Genomic DNA, 22,492 nt, shown 5'->3' with positions numbered 1-22,492 from the left:
AGACCATAATGTAGGTAAAACAGACATACTGGTCTTTATCATCATGTGATACACAGGTTCTAAACATGCTTTATAATAGGAAAAAGTATTGCAGCTTATCGCATTAGAATTTGTACAAAGGTCTAATGTAGATGCCATCTATGAAAAACAAAATCTTTACATTTTTTTATACATTACAAAAAGCAGAAGATGGCAAAAAATCCAAGTTCAAAAATATCCCTTAAAATGGTCTTAAATTTTACCTAGTTTTGAAAGGAAGGATGGTCCATCAGTTGCTAGAGAGTAGCCAAAGACCCAGGTTCAATTCCCTGCTGCATCAGAGGCTTCCTGCATGACCTTGGTCAAGTCATTTAGTCTCACTGGCTGAGTTTCCCCATCTGTAAATTGGAATAATAGTACTTATGCCCAGAAAGGAGGCACTAGTAGGAATCTGTTGCAGACTATCAAGTAAAACTAGGTAACAAGCTGGTTCATGACTTCTTACTCATGATGCAAAAACAACTACATTATCAACATGTGAAAGAGGAAGGAACGGAAGGGTAGACACTGAGACTGACCTTGGGAGACATCTGAGGTCTCATTCAGCTAGAACCATCATTAAATGGGATTAAAAAAGAAAACTAAACCTACTGTAGTTTTCTAATAGTTTTCTAATGCAGTCAAGGTATTACTTTGGAATTCATTACATGAAACAAAGATACATCAGTGCTCAGAAAACTTTTACCTTCCAATCCAGTAATCATGCTTCAAACCATTTCTTACAAGCAAAGGCAAAAAAATCCAATCTGAAGTATATATAGACACACAAACACACTAGGTGCTTCATTGCAGCTGATTCCCAAACCAAGAAAATTAGAAAAAGAAACTAAGGAGAAAAGTCCTCCTCCAAAATAATTTGTATCAGGGCAGATGAAAAAGTAGATTTCATCACATAACCAAGAAACCACAGTTATTAGAACAATTATGCTTAAAGGCTGATACTGATTAAGTCACTATATATTTAGTGAAGACACTAAATATATTATTAAAATTAGAACATATACCTTGTTTTTATATTTCCTTGGCACTTTCCTATGCTCATAGCACATACTGATTATTAAGCAAAACAATCTAAACCACCTTTGACAGGAAAAATCCTAGAGGGCATAAATAGTATTAAACCATCAGCAGCTACAGAAATGGTAACTCTGCTAAGTCATTACATTAAGGGTAGTGACCACTAATAAATGGCTACGAATATTGCATTCCTTCCCTCCAGCATATCAACCAAGCCACACAGCTTGGTGTCACTGGCAAACTTGCTGAGGGTGCATCAATCCCACTGTCCATGTCACCAACAAAGATGGAGAACAAGACCGGTCCCAACACCAATCCCTGAGGGACACCACTTGTTCTTTATCCACCGAGTGGTCCATCCATCAAATTGATGTCTCTCCAATTTAGAGACAAGGATGTCATGTGGGACAGTGTCAAACGCTTTGCACAAGTCCAGGTAGATGACATCAACTGCTCTACCCCTGTCCATCAGTTCTGTAGCCCCATCATAGAAGGCCACCAAATTGGTCAGGCAGGATTTCCCCTTAGTGAAGCCCTGCTGGCTGTCACCAAGCACCTTGTTGATTTTCATGTGCCTTAGCATGCCTTCCAGGAGAATCTGCTCCAAGATTTTGCCAGGCACAGAGGTGAGACTGACTGGTCAGTAATTCCCCGGGTCATCCATTTTCCCCTTCTTGGAAATGGGGGTTATATTTCCCTTTTTCCAGTCGTCAGGAACTTCACCTGACTGCCATGATTTTTCAAATATGATGGCCAGTCGCTTAGCAACTTCATTCACCAGCTCCTTCAGGACCTGCGGATGGATTTCATCAGGTCCCATGGACTTGTATACGTTCAGGTCTTTACGACAGTCTTGAACCAGATCCTCTCCTACAGTGGGCCTAGGGTCTTCATTCTCACAGTGCCTGCGTCTTCCTTCCAAGAATTGAGTGGTGTGGTCAGAGCCTTTGCCAGTGAAGAACAGTTTTGGGTTGTGGGGGGGTTTTTTATTACAGGTTTTATATTCTTCAGCTGCTACAATACTACTACTGAAGCTTTCCACAAAAAATATGACAAAGCTTTGCTAATCCACTGCTACAAAGAAAGAGCAGTAACCTTCCCGTTTAAAAGTTACCTACAAACATTCATGGGTAGATATGGATTAGATACTTTAAGGCCCTGTCATTCTCTGCTTGAAAAAAGATTACTATCTCTTCCAAATAGAGAAATACAGGTCTCACACCTTGAATTTATACCTTGGAACACTTCTGTATAACATTTCACACCAGCAAAAGACAGCCTACACACTGAGCGCAAAAATCAACTATTCTCTGATAAAACATTCATTTGACTGAGGGCCTTCATAGGAATATGTTCCAGAAAATAAACTGATTGAGAACAGTCATTAAACATTGTAACCAACACCAGGACTGCCAAGTTCCCCAGAAAGATCATATGCTGGGAACCTCTGCAAGCACACTTGAAGGCAGAACTCAAATTACCTTGACAACTTTGAGAAATTGCCTCAGATCAGAGCACAATACAATCATGCAAATAAGCACAAGGTGCTAAGCAAAGGCAGAAACTACCAGTGACAGGACAAGCATCAGTTTTATAGAAAAATAAAAGCAAGCAGGTACAATGGGTCATGAGGTGGTATACATTCAGCTACCTGCTTAAAAAAGAGGACAGACATGTACATAAATGTCTATGTACACCTGAAGCAACTGTCTCTCTACTTAGCTTCGCTGCTAAGATACTTATGAGCAGTTTGGGTCAGAACAACAGGAGGCAGCAGAAGAAAGCACACAAGAATGACTAAAGGTCTAAGAAGCTGAAACTTTGGAGTGGTCAAATTAGGTTGCTTTATCAAGAAAACATGAGACTGAAAGGGGAAATTAATAATATATTCTTCATGAAAGGCCTGCCAGAAAAGACAGTGAATCCCTTGATCTGTCTACTACAGAGATAAGACAATATTGGGATTACAATTCAACTAGAAATATCTGGGTAAGAAAATTTGCTTGTATGAGAACTGCAAAACCAGAAGCAATGAGGAGATTATGCAGTGACACTGTAAAAACCTCTATTAGCAGAGAAGGAAAAAAGAGGATCCAGAAACTTGTCAGGAATGGCACTGGTAGAATTGATGATGGTTTCATATAAGAGAATGGAATGACAACACAGAGAGAAGGGGGGGGAACATGTGTTGTTACTGTTATTCAAAGGTGGCTACTTCTGTGAGCAAAAAGTGACAGAAGACAGTATGACATGGCAAACCGAATTAAGTTGTTGGGGCCAGTGCATTAGTAACTATTTGTACAGCCATTTCAAACAACTACTGAAACAACGAGCTTCCTAGAATTTTAAATATCTTGCCTGGCATTATGATTATTACATCTGAAGCCTGAACAACGCTCTGACACCACAGTAACATACAGCAAGCCCTACAGTAAAATTTAAAGTACAGAAATATAGCATATCTAAAAAAATATGAGTTTATTTACATTGCTCATTTGACACAACAAAGATGATAAAGTTTCACGTTCTGTTTTTTTATTGTTGGGTTGTGGGGTTTTCTGTTTTCTTTGGGTATTTTTACTTTTGTTTAACAAAGGGCAAAAAAGAAACATTTCAAGATTAATAAGTAACAGAATTATAGCGGGTATCAGGAGCAAACACAAAACACCAGCATAGCTAAATTCTGTAATCATCCTAAAACCCCAGGCAGTTCCAAGCAGGACCCAGTTTATTAATGTAAAACAAAACAAAACTCCACCAAAAAAAACAAAACAAAACAAAACAAACACCACACTATATTTTAGCAAAAATAGTAGAGAAAACCATTCCTGAAAATACTGGTCTTCAATACCTCTTTATGTGGCTCAAAAAGACATGTATTTAGATGAGTCAGGTCAAGTAGGTAGGAAAAGAACGACAATGTGCCAAAACAAGAGAATCTTGCACAGCACTCTGTCAGTATCTCATTTCTTTCAACATTAGAGCAGTCCCAGCTTGAGCATCATTACCGACCCTCACATTGGTCACACACATGGAGGAAAATGTCAAGGAGTATCACAAATGTGAGTATCACAGCTAAAAATCAGTGCTGGAATCTACACACAAGCTACAACATGCAAGGGAAGAAGCATCATCTTTGGCAAGGGCCTATCCCGTTTTGCACAAGTGACACTTGAGTCATTTTAGAGCACACTGCAACCGCCACTCTCCTGTTGTAACAAAAATGAGCAATGCTCAGAACCATCTATGAGCAGCCCTGTCAACGCCTCTGCAACACAAAGCCAGCCCACAACCTTAATTACCACAGGTACGAATGCGACAGCAATCTAGTTTGGCCTCAATCCATCTAAAATACCTCTTTACCTAATGTCTGCCTGCATCCCAATCAAAGTATCATAAAAACCGACTTCAGTGAAATAATAGCAAGACAATCTTTTTTGACTACTGTTTCTTTCTGCACCTGCAGAGATGATATCTGCTGTTTCACAAAACAAACCAACTAGAAAACAAAGAAAGCTATTCCTAATCCCAAGGATTCTACAACCCAATTATCAGCAAGAAAAAGATGAGGAAGAAAAAGCAACATCTTGAACTGCAGGTTTGACAGCCAGACTTTCAAATGATTTAAAATTGGTGCTTGTATAATTGGCAAATACAACACCTGAATTTGAAACTAAGGAAGGAAAAAAACTGGTAATTATTAGTCTATTCAAACAACACCAGTGGTTTGCCAAATATCAGAATAAATTTCAGGTGAGGAATGAGGTAGGGAGCTGCAGAAAACAAGAATGTCAATAAATGGAAGGAGTTAAAAGTGAAAGAAAGTTTTAACTACATAGCTTACGTATGATATGAAGGACTTTTCCGTACTGCATCTAACCTGAACTTGAGTATCCAAATGGCACTGCACTGAAAATGAAGGCATCCGGAATTTACAAGCATCTAAGAGCAATGATAAAAGCAGGATGGAAAATTATTAGTTTTAAAATGGCAAGTATTGGAGAAGTAGAATTATTATTTCAAGATATTAATAATGTCGCTGATAAAACTGGCATAAAATGTATCATATTTTTTTACACACATTCCTGCCTCAAATCTAACAGTCCCTTATGCAGGCCAGAGACCCACAGAGCTTGCCTAAGGAATATGTAAAAAGTTGTTTTCCTACGTGGGGGAAAAGAAAAAGCAAGCCTTGTATCTTATGAAGTTGAAACTACAGAACAGACTTCTTGAAGCAGTTGCTTGATTAGAACACTGGCCTCCCCTTTTCATCCAAAGTGTTTAGGAAATGGAATGCCATCAGAGATTAACACAGTAATAACTCAAGACAAAACTCCCACTTTCCCATAATCACCTGCATTTCAAGTAGAAGTTTCTCCATATACAACAAGTCCATGTGTTTTTACCTGCTATGAAATAATCAGTACACTTGAAACCTGACAGAAAAGAGTATGCAACTGCTAGCACATATCCGACAGAATTCCTGCATCAGGCAGTGCCCTGCAGTCACACCAAGAGGCATCAATAAACGATGCATTTCAAACTTCTAAGTAGCTCCACTGATACTGCCACTGAAAACCGAGAAATCATCTCAGTATGGATATTACAGAAACCTGACTGTCTGCAGCCATTTGAATGATGAAATGGACTCCCAGGGGCCCACCTGTAGCTCAAACCCCTCATCACCATACTGAACCACCCCATACAAATGTACCATTCAGCCTTTTGGGTTTATCTGAAGTGTAACACGTACAACACCTTAGAGAAAAACATACCAACAAATGTGTTGGCAGGCACCTACATTATGATTATATGTACTAGTTTTCAATTGCTGAATTTTACTCTATTTGCGCAGCTCTTACAGAGTCTACTGCTTTCTGTATCCATCACTAAAAATACAGCTAAATGAGGTGACCATATATTCACTGATCAGATCATAAAACATGGTTTCTGCTTTCCCAGCTTATGGCATTTCATTTGGTAAAATGCAAGCCCTGGTCATACCATGTCAACAGTGTCCACCCATGAAAACAGACTGCCAAACTGCTGTGTTTTGACAATGATGGGAGAAAAAAAACTAAGGTCTTGCCAAAGCATAGTTTCCTAGCCTTTTCTCCTTGTTTCGGCTGTTACATTTCAACACTACAAAACAATACTCACAAAGGTCAAAACAAGTAATTTTGATGAAATGTCTGAATCTCTTCTGCCTGTAATTGGTACTTCTTCAAAGGCAGAAAGGTTGATCCACAAATGCAAACACAAGGAGCTCCCTGCAGACTTTGCCAGTGCACAGTAACTTCCCAGCTTTCACTTGCAAAAGCTGGATCTGAATATTGCTAAGAATTTAACACTACAATTTTTCCTATCACTTATATCAGTATAAATAAAACTTGTAGATGCAATTACAATTAAATATAAAGATGGGTTAACTCTAGAAAGAGAGTCCTTGAATATCGATTTTAAACAGTAAGTCTATTTTAGCAGCAATTTTCAAAGCCAAATAACCATAGTTCACTCAGACTGAACCAGTGAATCTGAAATCTTTGATTCTGCTGCAACAAACACCGCAAAGGAGGAAGAGGCCAACCCTCCAAAGTCAATCCAAGGTCAGTGAGCTCTACAGAGCATCCACTATCAGATGAGCAAAAACTTATTTTATATCCCTTTGCTGGCAAATATAGAGCAGTCATGCTGTGCATGACTTTACAGCTAAACATCATTTCAAAAAACTCTCACCTGGCAGCACTCAACAACTTTGATTCCCTCAACAGATGCACAGGGATCTCCACATCTCACCAGTGCAAGACCAGGCAAGGCAAAAGGGTGGATTGGGTGGGCCTTTGACCTTGTCCAGTACAGATACTCTTTCACTGACACGAAAGTAAAATACTCATTTACTAATACTGGCTGTATTAGAGGCAGCAGTTCTCCTAGAAGCTTACCTTCTCAATCTAGAGCTTCCATATTTCTACCCAGACTTCCCCAAACAAGTCCAATAGGTTTAATATGTATTAAAATTACTGCACATGCAGATTAGCACAGCATGTGTTCAATAGTGTGATGCTTCTGGAATATCAGAAGCACCACATAAACACTACATATGCACAGCAAACATCCAAAGTGGGCACTTCCATAACCCTCAGGAGTAAGGCAGTTCAACTAAACCTCTTGACCATGTACTGTAATTGCTACCATGTGTCAAGAAATTACAACAAGTACCCTCAAATAAGGAAAAGGGGGAAAAAAATGAAGTGACAGGGACTTTGAGTGTCTTGGTTAACAGAAAGACAGGAGACAGCACAGTTGAGAAGGTACCCAGTACAAACAGAATCTGTGTTGCATAAGAACAGCTCTGCAAAGTTGTTACTGTTCCTTCTCCATTACCTGTATTTTGGGGGAACAGTCCCAATCCCATTGTCAGCCCTGATAAAGCCACTACTGAGATCAGTCCTACCATCCCCTCCACAGCCACCATCTGCCCTGCCCCTCGCTATTCAGTGGGCATGACACATGGACACCAGTGATGGCATAAGACCAGGAATGTTCCTCAGCTTGAGTCTCCACTCCAGTCCTCACCTATAACTTCATAACCACTTCAGATCTGCCAAGACCCTTTTAGAGAATTTTACAAGTCACACTGAGTTACCTCTAACTGCAATGACACTGCCAAAAAAGCCAAAACTGCGTTTTTAATAAATCATGTAAACTTATACTTTCATAAGCTAAAACCAAAGAGGTATTCCATCCACTCACACATCATCCCCATTCCTTGCATTTCAGTAGTATAAACGGTTACAGAATCCCTCATGACCCTGTTGAGCCCCAACCCAAGAAGAGTGTAAGTGGAGTCACAGAAGACATTGCTCACCATATGAATGAAAATTTTTCAGTGTGGATGTCTATCACACACAGGAAGGCTATCAGAAAAAACCTTCTGGCACAACAAGAATTTATAGTGTTTTGTACTTAAGTATAAAACACTTTGTGCTTACTTTACAAAGTATTGCAAAGCAGAGGGAATGTACATCAACTACTTTTGCAGTCAGCTCTCATTCAACGAACTTTTTTCCTTTGAAGAGCTGTATTTTACTGGCTTTTCCAAAAGCCTATATTTTATATATATTTTTATATATTTTTAATATACTTTTCTACTTGCTTTGCAAATAAAGTATGTTCAACATACGGCTTGTTCATAAGCATCTCTTTTACAGCAAAAGGCATTAAAGATATGCCTACTGGTCTTAACAACATCCACCCACCCCAGTTTTCTGCCTTTAACAGCAGCAGTAGGAGACATTATTTAGTTGATTTTTACCTTGCTAGGGTAGTCTAAAAGGTTGGTCAACAATGACTGACAAGGAAACAAACTCTTACCTTTAATTGAACAGGTTCACTGGAGGAAAAAAAAAAAAAAAAGGAAAACACCCCACCAATTCTTCCAGCAAAAGAGCATAAAACCAACACACCAAAAATTCCCTACATCATACTCAGATTTGGGATGGATTACTCCAGAATGCAAGAGTGCTGACAATACACTTGTCAAATGCAGTCTGCTACAAAAGTAGCTCTCCAGAACAGAGACAACACATTTTGACGTTTCTCGTCTCAAACACTTGCCCCATTTTCCTTTGAAGACCCCCTTTCTGCATGTTAAGGAGGTTTTTTTTTCCCTCCTTAAACAAAAAAACGGAGCAGCTAGAGTGCATCACCACAGCTCCCAACTGCAGACACGGGGTGCCAGGGCACCTGGCTTCACCAAACTAAATCCAGCACACCCCTTCCCACTGATGGCACAGTTGAAGTACTAAGACAAGGCCAAAGAAATCAGCATCACTGCAGAAGTCAAGGCAACTTCTCAAAATTGGAACTCTGCAAAGAAACCCAAAGAACTTACAGTAGTAACAACAAATGTTTAATAAAGGTCATCAAAAAGAGAACTAACAAGACTCTTCACAAACACAGAACTTCATGCCTTCCCCCCCGTGGGTCTATTTAACAACCACAGTTCTCAGCAGCATACCACCAGGTCTCTGAAGCATACCATTGATCACAGCAAATATCTGCAGAATTGGCATACGCAAAGAGATACATAGCTCAGGCATTTTTGAAGAGCTCTTTTTAAGATCTCCACACATGCATCTCACTGAGCTATACTTGTGCTGTTATCTTGTCCTGAACTCAGGACAACTAGAAGCAAAACAAGTAAGTGCTAAAGACTGTTTAAACACATTATATGAAGCACGAATTCCTACAGCTGAAAACAAAATCTGAGACAGAATGAAACTGATGATCCCCACTCAAAAGTACACCTTCAAACAAGAGCATCACTTGGGCTGCTCGAGAAAACTCAGCATCTTACTGAGGAAAAATAAACTCCAACGATCAAAAGTTACATACAGATGGATCAGCACCAAAACGCAGAAACCTCCCAGGCGCGAGTTTCACACGTCGATTACCTCCAACCACCGCACCCGAAGCCACTGGGTCCGCTCCGCCCCAAGCAGACCCGTGTCCCGGCAGCTTCAGGACCGATCCGCCACCGCGCCCGCCGCAGACCGGCCCCGCCGCCCCTCAGCCCGGAGCGCGTCCCGGCAGGCCCAGCGGGGAGTCCGGGGCGACCGCGGAGAGCCAGCACGGCGCTGCCACGACCCGCACACGAGAGGCGGCGCTCCGCGGCCCCGGCGCCTCGCCCGCAGCCCTGCACGGCGGCGGGAGGCCGCGGCCCACGCGGGCGGCCCGACCCGCAGCGCCCCGCCTGCGGCTGCCCGTCGTCCCAGTCCCAACACCCCCCGCCCCCACCGCCGGGGCCTCACCGCCAGGTCCTGGGGCACGGCTCCGCTCATGGCCCGCACCGTGCCGCTCCGCCAGGCCCGGGAGGGCAGCGCAGGCCCCGGCCCCGGGCCCGGCTCCGGCCCCACCGCCTCGCCCTCGCCGGGCCCCGCCGCCAGCAGCAGCAGGAGCCGCTTCCCCACGGGGGAGGCCGCCGCGTCCGCCATCCCCGACGGGCTGGAGCCTCCTCCGCCGTTGGTCGCCGCCGCACCGAGACACCGAGCAAGCGCCTGCCCCGCACTGGGCCTCCGAGCGCCGCCCGCCCCGTTCCCGGCATGCACCGCGCCGCACTTCTCCCTCCTCCCCTCCTCTGTCCCACAATGCCCCGCGCCACCCCGCCCGGAGCGCGCCGAGGTCTTGCGCTCCGAAGGCGGTGCCGGGCGCGGCGGCAGCGCTGGGGAACCGGAAGAGTGGCGCAGCTGAGGGAGCCGGGCGGGCCGGGCCCCGAGGAGCCGCCGCAGGCGCAGGAACGCTCGTAACGGCGAGCTCAGGCTCCGGAATTACCCCAGGAGTTGTTACGGAGGTGAACGCAGACAAAACGCCGCTCGGCAGCTCCAGGTGCGGGCTGGCAGGAGGAGCTGCTGCCGGCCCAGAGTGACAGCAGTGCCTCACAGGTCCGGGGCTTCGCTTGTCGGTGAGGCAGAGTTTGAAAAGGCGTTTATTTAGGAGGCGATTAAGATACAGAATTATTTTGCTAATGGTATGTGGCTGTCGTGGTGAGCTGATACATGTGAACAGTTCTTATGTAGAACAGCACAATGCCCTAAAGCCAACCCTTTTTGGTGTACTTGGGCAACCACAGAATCCTTCAGGATCCAACACTTAGAGAAATGACACACAACTTTACATCTCTCTACTTGCACTGTGAAGACACAATAGCACTGACAGACACTGGAATCTGGAGCAGATGCTATCTTCCATACCAGAACAAGGTATGCTCTGGGAGTGCCACACGTGACACTGAATTAACAGCAGCAAAGGCAAGTTGCTTTCTTTCACTTTCGTTTATTCAAAGAGATTGTACCAGGCAGTTTTAAGTAGATGACAACATTTTATCTGGGTTTATTCCTGGTTAGGGGGATGCAAAATTCACTGGGAAATGGGCAAGGTAGCACCAAATACCGGTTTGTACCATGCACCTGTCCTCACAGTGCATCTCATGATTTCATCTCATCATCTGTACTCTTTACAGTGTGATTTTAGTCCTGATGTGTCACACAGATAAGATACTAAGACCTGCATCAAGGGCAGCTCAAAAGACTTTCTGTAGGTAAGGCCACCCCTTCCATAGACAGCAGTCATGTTCTTTAGAGAACTTTATTAAAATATATCCAAGAAGTAATCAAACATTTTCTAACAAGGCAGGAGAGAATTGAAGTGAGAAAAACAGCTGTACAGAGGACAGTGCCGGAAGGTTTAGTTTACATGCTTTATTTCAATATTTCACAGTTTAGTCATTGTCTACAAAAATATATTTCTGAATCTCTGAATCCTCTATAAAAAAGCTGGTCAGCAGCAGTGACCTTGACAAAACAGAAAGTACCTTAGGACAGTGTGAGCACCTCCTGTAAGCAGATTAGTGCAGCTAGGACACTCCTGCCTCACCGTGGCAGACTTCTGTTCTTTGGGATTAAAGGTCTGCACTAGTTCTGAAGGAAGGCATTAAAACAAACAAAATAAACATCAGTCCTTCCACTTCTCTAACCTGCAACAGCTTGGGAAGGAAGCTGCAAATCCAAGTGTCACACATGAGAGCATGGACACTGGACCGGGCACTCGGGGGATGGAGAAGACCACAGAGTACCTAAGCACTGGAAATCCTTTCTCTGTGTGTGTTATCTGTTCAGAATAACCTTTGTCTGGTAATAACAGATTCAGTCTATAGGTAGAGGGACAAATGCTGTATAAGCAAAGTAATCCTAGACACACAAAGAGAGCCCTTGTCCTTCTTTGAGGTCATGATAAGGGTTCTGTTTGTTTTTACCTCAGTATTTTCTGCTGCAGCTTTAATCAGGGGGGAAATTGCCTTCATATACAAGCACAAGCCTACAGAGTGTTGGCTAGAACAGAGCCACTATCAGTGCTGTCACCTTCAATTCCATAGTACCCATAGCTGGAAATATTACATCAATCAATTCCCACTAGGGAATTACTAGCCACCAGTATGTCTAGGCACCAAAAGTGAGAACTGAGAAACTCAGGTGTCCCTTAGATGAGATCTTTCCACTCTTCCTCTGCTCAGTTGATTGGTCTATAGAGAAATTTGAAGTTAAGAAGAGAAGAAGAGAAAAAAAGAAATAAATTGCTGCCTCTTTAAAAAAAAAATAAATCTATCTTGCATTGTGCTCTAGAAGAGACACGGTCAATGTACTCCGATTCTCTGTAGTCACAAAGCTCGTAACTAGAAGCCCCTTACCACAGAATAATCTCAGACCTGAACCTCTAAGCAGGGCAGGAATTTTCAGCAGCGATTAATGAAAGAGCAGTTGCTGACAGATTGTGGTAATACACAGAGGATGAGCTCTCAGGCCCTGAAAACTATTCCCCATCTGCCTGTCAGAACAGCTTTCTGAGCTACTAGCATGTAAAACTTAGATTGCTTAGAGAACTCAAGAAGGTGCTGCTGGTTATTTTCCACCAGTCCCAGTCTCATCTGCTAAACCTGAGCTGCCAAGGAGGTATATGAATTTTAAGTAGAATCAGCATCATCCATGAAAACACAGAAGTGAAGAACCTTCACCAAGACAAACACCTTATCAAAAAAGACACTCAGCACTAGAGAACTAATATCATCTCACTAATGCTAAACAGTTAAAGTGTAAAATCTGTAAGAAAACACCTGAAGTTTACTTCTTCGTTTTCCTTTCTTGAATTGTGAGGTGTGAACGGTTGGAGGGGAAAGGAATTAATCACTTCACTGCATCAGTAGCAAGACATTATATGAAGGCAGTTGGAGAAAAATTTAAAACCAGGAAAAAAAAAAAAATCAAAACCCTGAAAATTTAGTGACTGTGAAAGCTTCCCTCAGCTTCCCAAACAGCCCAACGAGAGGATTGTGTCCACACCTCAAACTCTATTTCCAGTCTATTCCCAGCTGCTCAGCTTCCAGTCACAGACACACAACAGGGAGGCAGACCAACCCACACAGAGGGGATGCCTCCCACACAGCACCGACTTCAGTAGGCCCACACAACATGAACAAATCAATTGTGAGTTGTTACATGTTGTGCATGGAAAGGCTGTAGCTAAAGTGTAACAAGGTAAAATTAAAGGAAGATGTGGAATTAAGGATAATCTTCTCCTGTGGAACCCATTTTGCTCCATCCCCCTCAAAGAAGTGATTCATACTTGATTATTTGGAAAATGGGAAAATTCTCGAGAGCAACAATCCTGCCTTGGCTTCCAGTGACAAGCTAAGAGGGTTCTTTCTCCTTTAGTATCCCAAAGCTTACTCATGTAAAAAAGAAAGAAAAAAAAAACAAAAACCCCAACCAAAACACCACTGTCCTGCCCTGCCCACTATTGGAGATGCAGTGTATTGTGGGAGAGCTGGCGTAATTTGCTCAACCAGTGAAAGCTGCCTTCTCCATCAGCACAGGAACCGGTGCTATGTTACTTCTAGTTGATGCAGTTATGGAAAAAAAAACCAAAACAACCCACAACCAAACTGTAGCACAAAGCTTAGAATTCTAACATAAGAGATACCTTGATACCTTGTGGCTAACCACCACCGTCAGACTGTGAGGTACCTGTGTGCGAGGAACAAGCAACTGCAGTTGCAAGTTACTGCTACCTGCTGTCTCCCAGGGCAAGTTTTTCCCACTTCTGGATATTCTAACTCTTCTCTGAGTGAGACAGACTCCAGGGTGAACTACTCTGAAGCCTCACAAACACAGTGGTCACTGCAATATATCTGACGACAGTTTGATCCCTTCCAAATTATTTACAGGGCTGGCTTTGAGACTGTTACTTTTAACCTCAGGCGTAGTACTGCATAGACTGAACTTTGTATGGTCAACAATGAGCAATGCCTGTTCTCACAGGAAACCTTAATTAAAACAAGCAAAGTAACACACACAGCTGAGCCTAGGCTGCATTCTACCAAGGGCATAATAAAGACAGTAGTCACAACTTCTCCAATTCACTAGTATTTTCTTTGTACTCCCCATGGCTACACTTGAGAGGTTCAACCAAATTAAATTTAAGCTACAAGTCACAACTGAAAGGTGTGCACTGAAGTCTGGTGTTGGGAACCTTGAGGGCCACTCCTGATCAGACAGCTCCACTTCAGTGTTTGACCCCACAAGGACAGTTCCCTGTCACAGACAACCGGGGTAGATATATGGGAAAATTCATTTGTTAAACTAAGTGTTTCCAAGAGGAGGCAAGGTCACTGCTGTCCTGCCCCAGGGAAGGGGAAAGATTGAGGGTTTAAAACTAACGGGTTAAAAATAAAGGCAAGAGCTAAAGTTTGCCAATAATGAAATGCATTCTCCTGTCCTGCGTGAACAGGAAACAGTCTCTGTAGGGTGTTAAAGAAGGTCCTAGGAAGAGATGCTTTCCTACTTTTATCTGCTGTGAGATGAAAGGAAAGATGCTGCTATTGGTCAGCAGGAATCTCTCTGTCTGCATCCAGTTTGCTTGTCTCTCCTGGGGAAGGGGTACGCGGTGCAGCGTGGGAAACAGGAGGGATCCCGTGAGCTACAATCCCTTCCACTGCTGGCGGTTCTGGCAGTGCAGGGGTGGCTACTCCCACTACTCCTGGAGGAAACCTAAAACCAACAGAAACAGAAATTACAAGCTTGCCCAACAGTTATTCAAGGGCTAGGGAGCTATGCCCTCAGGCGCCTGCTGGATACAAACCCATCTTTCTAACAGAAATGCTCTGTGACAGAACACAGGAGAAGTCTCCAGAGATGAAGAGTAGCAGTTGTATCCTAATGACACCCGTTCATAGATGGGTCATGTATTCAGCATTTAAAAACTGGTACAAAGTTTATCTCCAGTGGAAAACAGCATAAGGTGTTGTGTGAAGGTACTCTGAAGGGCTAGAAATTCCCTCTCCATCAGCTGGAGGAGCACAAGCTGCCAGTTATCCTTCACTGGACTCCAAGACAGAAAAAGTAAGGAACCGAACTAATAAAAACAGCTACAAGTGAGATGAGAAATAGGACAGTAATAGTCATGAATTGCTAATGAACCATTCTTCCATTACTTCCCATTCTGCCTCCCTATGCTTTCTCCAGAAATATACTTGAACCTCTGTATGTCTCAGAGAAGGGAAGAGAATGTATGTCTTACTTTGCAGATGGAAGAAAAACAGAAGGGAAGCAACCTGCCCAGAATCACCTGGCAGGTCTGTAAGACAAATAAACTGAAATATACTCTTATTTAGGCCACTGCCCAAATCCACCAGACAATGCCTCTTTAATACTCCATATATGAGCTAGAATTGAGAAGTGTGCTTTGTCTATACAACTCTAATGATACACACAACTTCTAATCTTCAAGATCCAGACCTCTTTTTCTGGTACCAAACAGGCTTTCTTATATAAGGAGATCTCTTGGGCAGGTCTTGCAAGGATTTGGAAAAACAAACCAGTATGCAGCTGGAACTAAATATGACCAAGTAAATGTTAGATCCTAGTACAGCTTCAGAAGTGCTGCTGTTAAGTTTCTGGAAAGAGTTCATATACAGAGCATATAGAAACAGAAACAGCTTGCAGCTACAAGTTTGGGTTCTCAAACCAAAAGAGGGATGCTGGCCTATTTCAGTAGGAAGATAGGCTTGAAAGCGGTAACTTGTACAACCTAAATACACATCTCACCTGTAAGCTGCAGCTCCATTGAGTTCTGGGTGGACAGCTGCAGGATCAATACTGGACCACTGAGCTGCTAGCAGCAAGTACTCCTTATTAACACAGTTCCTCAAAGCATCAGGTATGTGACCTACAAGAGTACCAAGAATTACGAAAAAACCCAGGACTCAATTGGAAAGGGCTAGTCCCCTGAAGCATTTAGAAAGGAAAGTAAAAAGGAAACACACATGTTTTTTTCCACCTATCTCCACAGGGTAACACTGGGCAGGAGAGATTCTTCTGAACAGCTTGTCTCTGGAGAATACAAGGAATTGATCCTTCCTTCCCACTTCTGTGATCTTACAGAAATTATCTGCCACAAACTGCAATTGCCAAGCCTCACCTTCCCCAAGAGACAGTATGTACTGCTCCAGAAAAATGGTGTACAGTATAACTGTCAAAGGAATTATTGCAAAGGATGTACTAGGTATAAGGTTTTCCCAGGGAGGGAAAATGCCACTCCAGCATTAGTTACAAGACAATTACCAACTTACACTCCAGTTTTAGATACCAGTTACTGAGCCTAAGTTTTCAGATCAAGGAGTGTAAGCCTTGCAGTGAACTAACAAAAGAACACTCTGCAGTACCAGCTGCAGAGCACACAGTCTTCCTCATTACCTGTAATAGCTCTGCGGATCTCCTTAGCTGCATCTTCTCTGGATTCAATGGACGCCTGCTCACTGTACCAGGCAGTGTGAGGGGTGCAGATCACATTAGGCGCATCTTTTAAGGGACCCTGAGCAAAGCTGCATGGGAGAGGGGAGGAGGGAAACAAAAAAACAGATAACCCATCTGTCCTCTTGGGTATCACCGTAACTCAAATATCAAAAAGCAAGAGCCATCCAGTGTAGGTGAGTCGCATGCTAGCAGTAGGCATGCAGGTGCAACATTACCTGAAAGGCTCAGACTCGTGCACATCCAATGCTGTTCCTCTGATTCTCCCCTCTTTCAAGGCTTGTGCTAAGGCTTTCTCATCTACCAGCCCTCCCCGGGCTGTGTTCACTAAGAAGCAGCCCTGGCGCATCTGGAAGAACAAAAATATTAAGTGGTTTGAGAATGAGGCTTTTCATGAAAGCTAGGTGAATCTTTGAAGTCTACTGGAAATGAACAGGAGCCTGCAGTGATTAGATGAGGCCTGAATGAACTAGGGATGCTCTCACTGCAAAGCTAACCACAAGGGAAATGCCTGCAAGCAATGCTTGAGAAATTTGCTTTAAAAATGTAGAAACAATATCACAAGGGCAAAAGTGGAACTCTCAAATTCTGCACTCCATACTCATCCTACTAAATTAAAAAAGAAAGAGGACATGAATCAAGTATCCAGCTTGTCACGGTTTAAGCCCAGCCGGTAACTCAGAACCATACAAAACTGGACTACAGCATCCAGATGTCTCACATGAAAGCACTGATAAACATTCATAGACTAGTGGAGCAGAGCCCGAGACTGATTTTGCAGTGGGCTTGGGCAGAGAGGCTTTGGCAGAGCCGTGTAAAGAAACTTACACAGCCCCAGCCACAGCACATCCGGCTCTAAAAGCCAGTCAATTATGCAATTTAAAGGTAATCTGAAATTATTGAATCACCTAAAGCATTTTTTATAGGTGAAGTTACTGGGCAAGAAGAGCCAATCCTATTCTTCTCCTAACGTGAAATTCTATACAGCACAAAGCACAAGCACCCGGATCCACACACTCCCAGCCTCTGAGAGGCAGCAGCAGGAGGCACATGACAGAGGCAGCAGGATTCACATGCTCTCAGCCTCTGTGAAAGCAGCAGTTTCTGTTTGCATTCATTTCCACAGTGTTCTGTGGGGGAAATCAAGCTCCTGCTGCACCTGTTTAATAGTGAAGTCATTGATGAGGTGATGGTTATGTTCATTCAGGCTGCAGTGCAATGTGATGCAATCGCTGTGCATTAGTAGATCCTGCAGGGTTCCTACTCGTTGTAAACCCAAGGATCGCTCCACTCCATCCGGCAGATAGGGATCATAGAAAATCACGTTGAAGCCAAAGGACTTGGCTCGCAGAGCCACTGCCTGTCCAACTCGGCCTTCACAAAAGAAAACCCACAATCATCAAGGAAAGGTAAAACAAACTTTATAGACAAGATACTGGGGTAGACTGGGAGCCTACACTGGACTTTACTGTCAGGGCCAAAGGTAACGCAGCCCTGGAAACCCCTCAGATTGCCACAGGGATCCAGAGGAGGTTATTCAGTGCTGATCCCATATGGCTAATTCTAGTCCTTCCCCATGCAACATAGCCAGAGCTTAGCCTAGAAGGAGCTCTGTTTTTCCAGACAAATCTGGACCCTTAGCCAGAAGCAATAATAATCTGATTACACGAACCTGGGGAAAGAACTGGTAGCTTTCAGGTGGCTTTGTCACAGGGCCTAGCACTCAGGGAAACAGTCACCAAGAAGAACTGTCTAAATATTCCAATTCTTCTAGCCATTTGAAAATAGAAAAGAAATCCCCAATCCCATGGCATATACCTAACTCTTGAAGATATCCACCACCACAGAACAGGGCACTGGTATTCCTTACAAGTCAGTGCATTTCACAATGCTGTAACACTGTCACTTGTTTTCAGCCTGTGACTCTCACATTCCCAGAAACTTTCACAGTTCACTTTTCAGTCTAACAATTCCCATCACTTACCTAGTCCAATGATGCCCAAAGTCTCCCCACGGATACGCACAGCGCCACCAGCCACCTCTCGAATCTGTTCTACACTTGAGGCTCGATTCCCTTCCCTCATAGCCTGATGTAGCCAAGTAACACGGCGATAGAGGTTCAAGATGTGGCAGAGTGTAGAGTCAGCAGTCTCCTCTACTGAAGAGGAAGGGATGTTGCAAACTGCAATGCCTACAAAGCCATAGAGGTCATATGAGATTTTTAGCATCACAATGCTAAACCAACATAGAGCTCTTCAGACATAAGTGCTGAAAGATAATTCAGTGCTCCAGAACCACTGCAAAGAGACAGGATTCATCTCAGAAGCTCATTCACAGAACACAGAAATGACCACCAGCTTTTTAACCCCAAGGAAATAGCATTCCTTCCTTATAAATGTCCATTTCATTGACACACTCACCAGAAAAAGAAGAAAAAAAAAACAACAAAACAGACTGAAATAAAAAAACTGGTTCATACTAGTGATGCAAGAAACTGACTTTTATAAGATCTCCATCCAAAAAGATGCACTCATTCCAGAGAGAGTCCTAACAGATTAACCAGCAGACTGAAGAAGAATTAAGACAGATGGTTGAGCTCTTCCGTGCCTCACAGTCCAGATGCTCACTGCAAGCATCAGCTTCCCCAGGAGCAACAATAAGTAACTAATTCATTAAACACAGAAAAAAGCCACAGGAGCCTCTCTAAATCCATTTGAAATTATACTTAAAAATGGCAACATGTAACACTCCCACTCTAGAATAGCATACAACCACAAGGGGCCATAAAACCCATGGCTAGGACTATTGGGTAAATTACAAATGCAAACTGAGTTAAAGTCCTGGAAGCACAAAATACTGTCAGAAAAGGGAAAGATGGAACACTGTAGCAAAATCTGGTCTTTCCCTGTTGTGGCTGTCCTTCAGTCAATAATCCAGCTGGGAAATAAAAATAATTAGATTAAAAATGGTCTCTTCCAAAATGCAGCCATCACCACTTGCCAAACCAAGGAAACTCTCCCCCTCAGAAGTCTACCACCTATCCTAAAACTAGGCAGAACATCTAGGCAATGGTTGAAGGCACATAAAATTCAGCAATGCATCACTCTTTTGTAAGCCCCTTACAGAGGAGACATTTGACTAAATTCAGACTATGTTCTCCCAAGAGAACTAGGGAAATCTCTATGAAACCCTTTGCAATTGCGCTGTAATACCACATAGACTACTCAGAGACAGGAGAAGACAGGGAAACCTAACTTCTTTTAATCTCACTGGTTACCACCTCAGTCAACTTCAGACAAGCCACATGCATTCATCTCTTACACAACTAGACACCAATTTGTGTTTACATGCAATATTATGCCTAAATGTAAGAAATGAAAGCACACACAATAGCCCTTCGTTCTGATTTGAAGACTCAGAACACATAAGGAACAGTATCTTACCTCAGAATGAATTAAAGGGCCTGGGTAACTAGGAAAATAACCATTAGTTGTCCATGATAAAGGAAATCTGGCCATGCCTGAAGGTCATCATAGTACCTCTCCAAAGCAAAACTGGCAAGCAGCAGTCTTGACGGTGAAAGAATTTTACCCATTCGTTTCTCTTTGAGTTAATTAGTGTAGAGTGGGGGAAGGCTTTGAATCAAAGATATGGAAAGTGGAAAAGCCCAAGAGTAGAGCAGTTTCCAAACTCAGCCCAAAAACGTAATGGCTGGATGAGAACCAGAGACCTTGCCAGGAACTCCTGAGCCTTCAGTTGAATCATTCAGACCAGAAGACCTAATTCAAGCACTAGACAAATAAGCACTCCTCTTTTACTTGCAATTCAGCTGCTCTTACAGTCCAGAATTTGTAACACCTACATCAATTTTACATGCATTTAAGCTTAATCTAATCTTCATTACATTAAGAAAGATTTCAAATCACTTACACAAGCCCAAAATAAGAAGGAACAGCGTACTTAGATGACCTACATCACCTGGGGGACTACAAGGTCTGAAAGTCTCACTGTCTGGCAGCTTTGGTCACTTGATCCAGACTCTTCACATACATAGGGCTCTAAAGGAATCAGTAATAGCGCTGAATCAGAACCTACATGCATATAAAAAAGTAACAGGAAAACTCACTTATCAAGTATTTACAGTGAGTTTATCCTGTACCAGTATTTGCAGGCTGCTTTTGGATGTCAGTTTGCCAAATTCTTTTCTCACAAACGACCTAAAGCTGCCTCACCAAAAGTTACCTGGACACTGTACTCAGGTTTCTGAATCCCAAACAACAGGAGAGACACTGACACCTATAGCAGAGCAATCTGAACTAAGAATCTTTTGTTCAAGCCACCTACTAACTTCGATATCGTCAGCTTCCTAAAAATGTACGATATTAAGCAGCTTCAGATCTTTTTACAGAGAAAATCTAAAATGTACTCTGCTATAAAACAGAAAAACATGTGCAGTGTTCCAGTTCCCATTCAGTTCTGATCACAACAGAGCTCTAATGGTGTCATCATACCTAATTCTGCAGCGGATTTGATGTCAACATTGTCATAGCCACTGCCAATGCGCACAATGACCCTGAGGGCTTTGAATTTCTCCAGATCCTGACGAGAAAGGGTAATGGTGTGATACATCAGAGCTCCTACTGCCTCATTCAGCACCTACAACAAAAACCAGGGCAAATCAGTCTGCTTCAGTTAGCCCAAGAGGCAGAGCTCTATGTCTGAATGCTCGCACATTTTTGTGCCCACCTTTTCATGGATTTCCTGAGTTGACTGAGCATCACAAAATGCCACTGTAGCAACATCCTTCAAGATGGGCATCTCCACAGTGCAATCTCGTCCATCCAGGAGTGCAACCAGTGGCCGTGTTGGCATTGGGCCATTCACAATAGGAGGCCGTATGCCTATTAAAAAAGTCAGCAGGAGTGATTACATGAAAGACAAGAATTCTGAGTCTCATTTGCTAGTCCAACAAGTCATTAGTTCTGTTCGAGTTCTGTAGTACTTCGGAAGGGATTAGTCAACGCAAAAGAAACAGTAAACAAACAGGGACATTAAGCTAGAGAAGAAAAAAACCCAAACAAATCCAAACAAACCCAAACCCCTGCCACCACTATAAAAAGAAAAATAAGCCGCGTTTTATCAATCATGAGATAATTGGCCTGCTCAGAAACACGCCTCCCTATCCTAGCTTCTCAAAAGTAGTTACAAAGCCGCTTCAGGCCTACTGCCCGTTAACTAGCCCCTTCCCTCCCCAGCGTGCCAAGACACAAAGTCTGTTTCCTGCTTAACAGCGCACAAGAACCCGTACGCTCACGGGCCCTGACAGCCGCGGCGTTCCCCGCCGCGGGCAGCGTGCTGCGGAAGCGCCGGGTGGAAGCGTGCCCGCAGGCGGCAGGACCGGACAGGCGGCCGCCGCGCAGCGCCGCTCGGCGGGGAGAGCAGCTGCGGGCCCGCGGCCCCGCCGCACAAGGGCGCTCTGCCCTGGCTGTTGCTGCTCCCCGCCGCCGGGCGCGGCCCCACGCGGCGCTCCGCAGCCGGAGGCCGCCCGCCCCGCCTCACCTTCACAAATCCTGTCCAGCCGCTGCCGCTTCACTTTGTGCCGGTCCATGGGCCGCGCCGGGCCGCGCCACCGCTCAGCGCCGCGGAGGGACACTCCGCCGCTCGCCTCCGCCGGCCCCCGCCACCAGCGCGGACGCACCTACCCCAGCTCCCAGGAGGAAGCGGAAGAGCCGGGCCGCGGCCCCGTGCCGCGCGGCCCAGCCGCCACAGAGGTACCGCGGGTTGGGGCGCCGCTCGCTTCCGCTTCCGGTCCGCCGCGGCAGCCCGCCCCACAGGCCCTTGCGGCGAAGGGGCGTCCCGGCGCGCCCTCATACGCCTCGGTCACGGCGGTGCCGGGCCGCGAAGAAACCCGGAGCTGCGCTGGGCACGGCCCCGCCGCCCGCGCTCCCCCTGTCCCAGCGCCGGGCGGGACCTGCGCGGAGCCCGTGACACCGCCCGCGGGGAGGGGCTGCGCGGCCTGGGCCGCCCCGCGCTCCTTCCCGCCGGGGCCCACCCAGCCGGTGCGGCTCTCGGGC

General features: G+C 44.4%; 2 protein-coding genes across 2 annotated transcripts in view; both read right to left on the bottom strand.

Moving 5' to 3' along the window:
• KDM3B (lysine demethylase 3B) overlaps positions 1-10,163 on the bottom strand; it is a 56,626-nt gene extending 46,463 nt beyond the window's left edge. The window contains exon 1 of the mRNA XM_061457183.1: positions 9,870-10,163. Within this exon, the coding sequence (XP_061313167.1) occupies positions 9,870-10,052 (183 nt within the window). The 5' untranslated portion in view covers positions 10,053-10,163. The remainder of the gene's footprint in view (positions 1-9,869) is intronic.
• Positions 10,164-11,706: 1,543 nt separating this feature from the next.
• Positions 11,707-22,232, bottom strand: LOC133271232 (C-terminal-binding protein 2). The gene is made up of 9 exons (XM_061457168.1): positions 21,978-22,232; positions 21,165-21,319; positions 20,930-21,074; positions 18,403-18,609; positions 17,578-17,792; positions 16,637-16,767; positions 16,362-16,489; positions 15,714-15,834; positions 11,707-14,657 (listed from the first exon to the last, which is right to left on the bottom strand). Exons 1-9 carry the CDS (start codon positions 22,024-22,026, stop codon positions 14,486-14,488), a joined length of 1,323 nt encoding a protein of 440 aa, XP_061313152.1. The 5' UTR covers positions 22,027-22,232; the 3' UTR covers positions 11,707-14,485.
• Between the last annotated feature and the right edge of the window lie 260 nt (positions 22,233-22,492).

Source organism: Pezoporus flaviventris, unplaced genomic scaffold (assembly GCF_033815535.1).
Source record: "Pezoporus flaviventris isolate CSIRO_AGI_PZ_B2104156 unplaced genomic scaffold, CSIRO_AGI_Pfla_v1 ptg000023l, whole genome shotgun sequence".
NCBI lineage: Eukaryota > Metazoa > Chordata > Aves > Psittaciformes > Psittacidae > Pezoporus > Pezoporus flaviventris.
The sequence above is the reverse complement of the archived record's forward strand: the minus strand, read 5'-3'. Positions and strand labels throughout refer to the sequence as shown.

What these genes read in the sequence shown, in the direction of transcription:
- LOC133271232 (XM_061457168.1), bottom strand. Translation starts at nt 22,026, where the DNA reads ATGGACCGGCACAAAGTGAAGCGGCAGCGGCTGGACAGGATTTGTGAA. An exon ending in CTCAGGAAATCCATGAAAAG is followed by an intron (nt 21,075 to 21,164) that starts GTGGGCACAAAA and finishes TTTTTGTTGTAG; the next exon opens with GTGCTGAATGAGGCAGTAGG. An exon ending in AATGGAGCTGCAGCTTACAG is followed by an intron (nt 14,658 to 15,713) that starts GTGAGATGTGTA and finishes TGTTGGTTTTAG; the next exon opens with GTTTCCTCCAGGAGTAGTGG.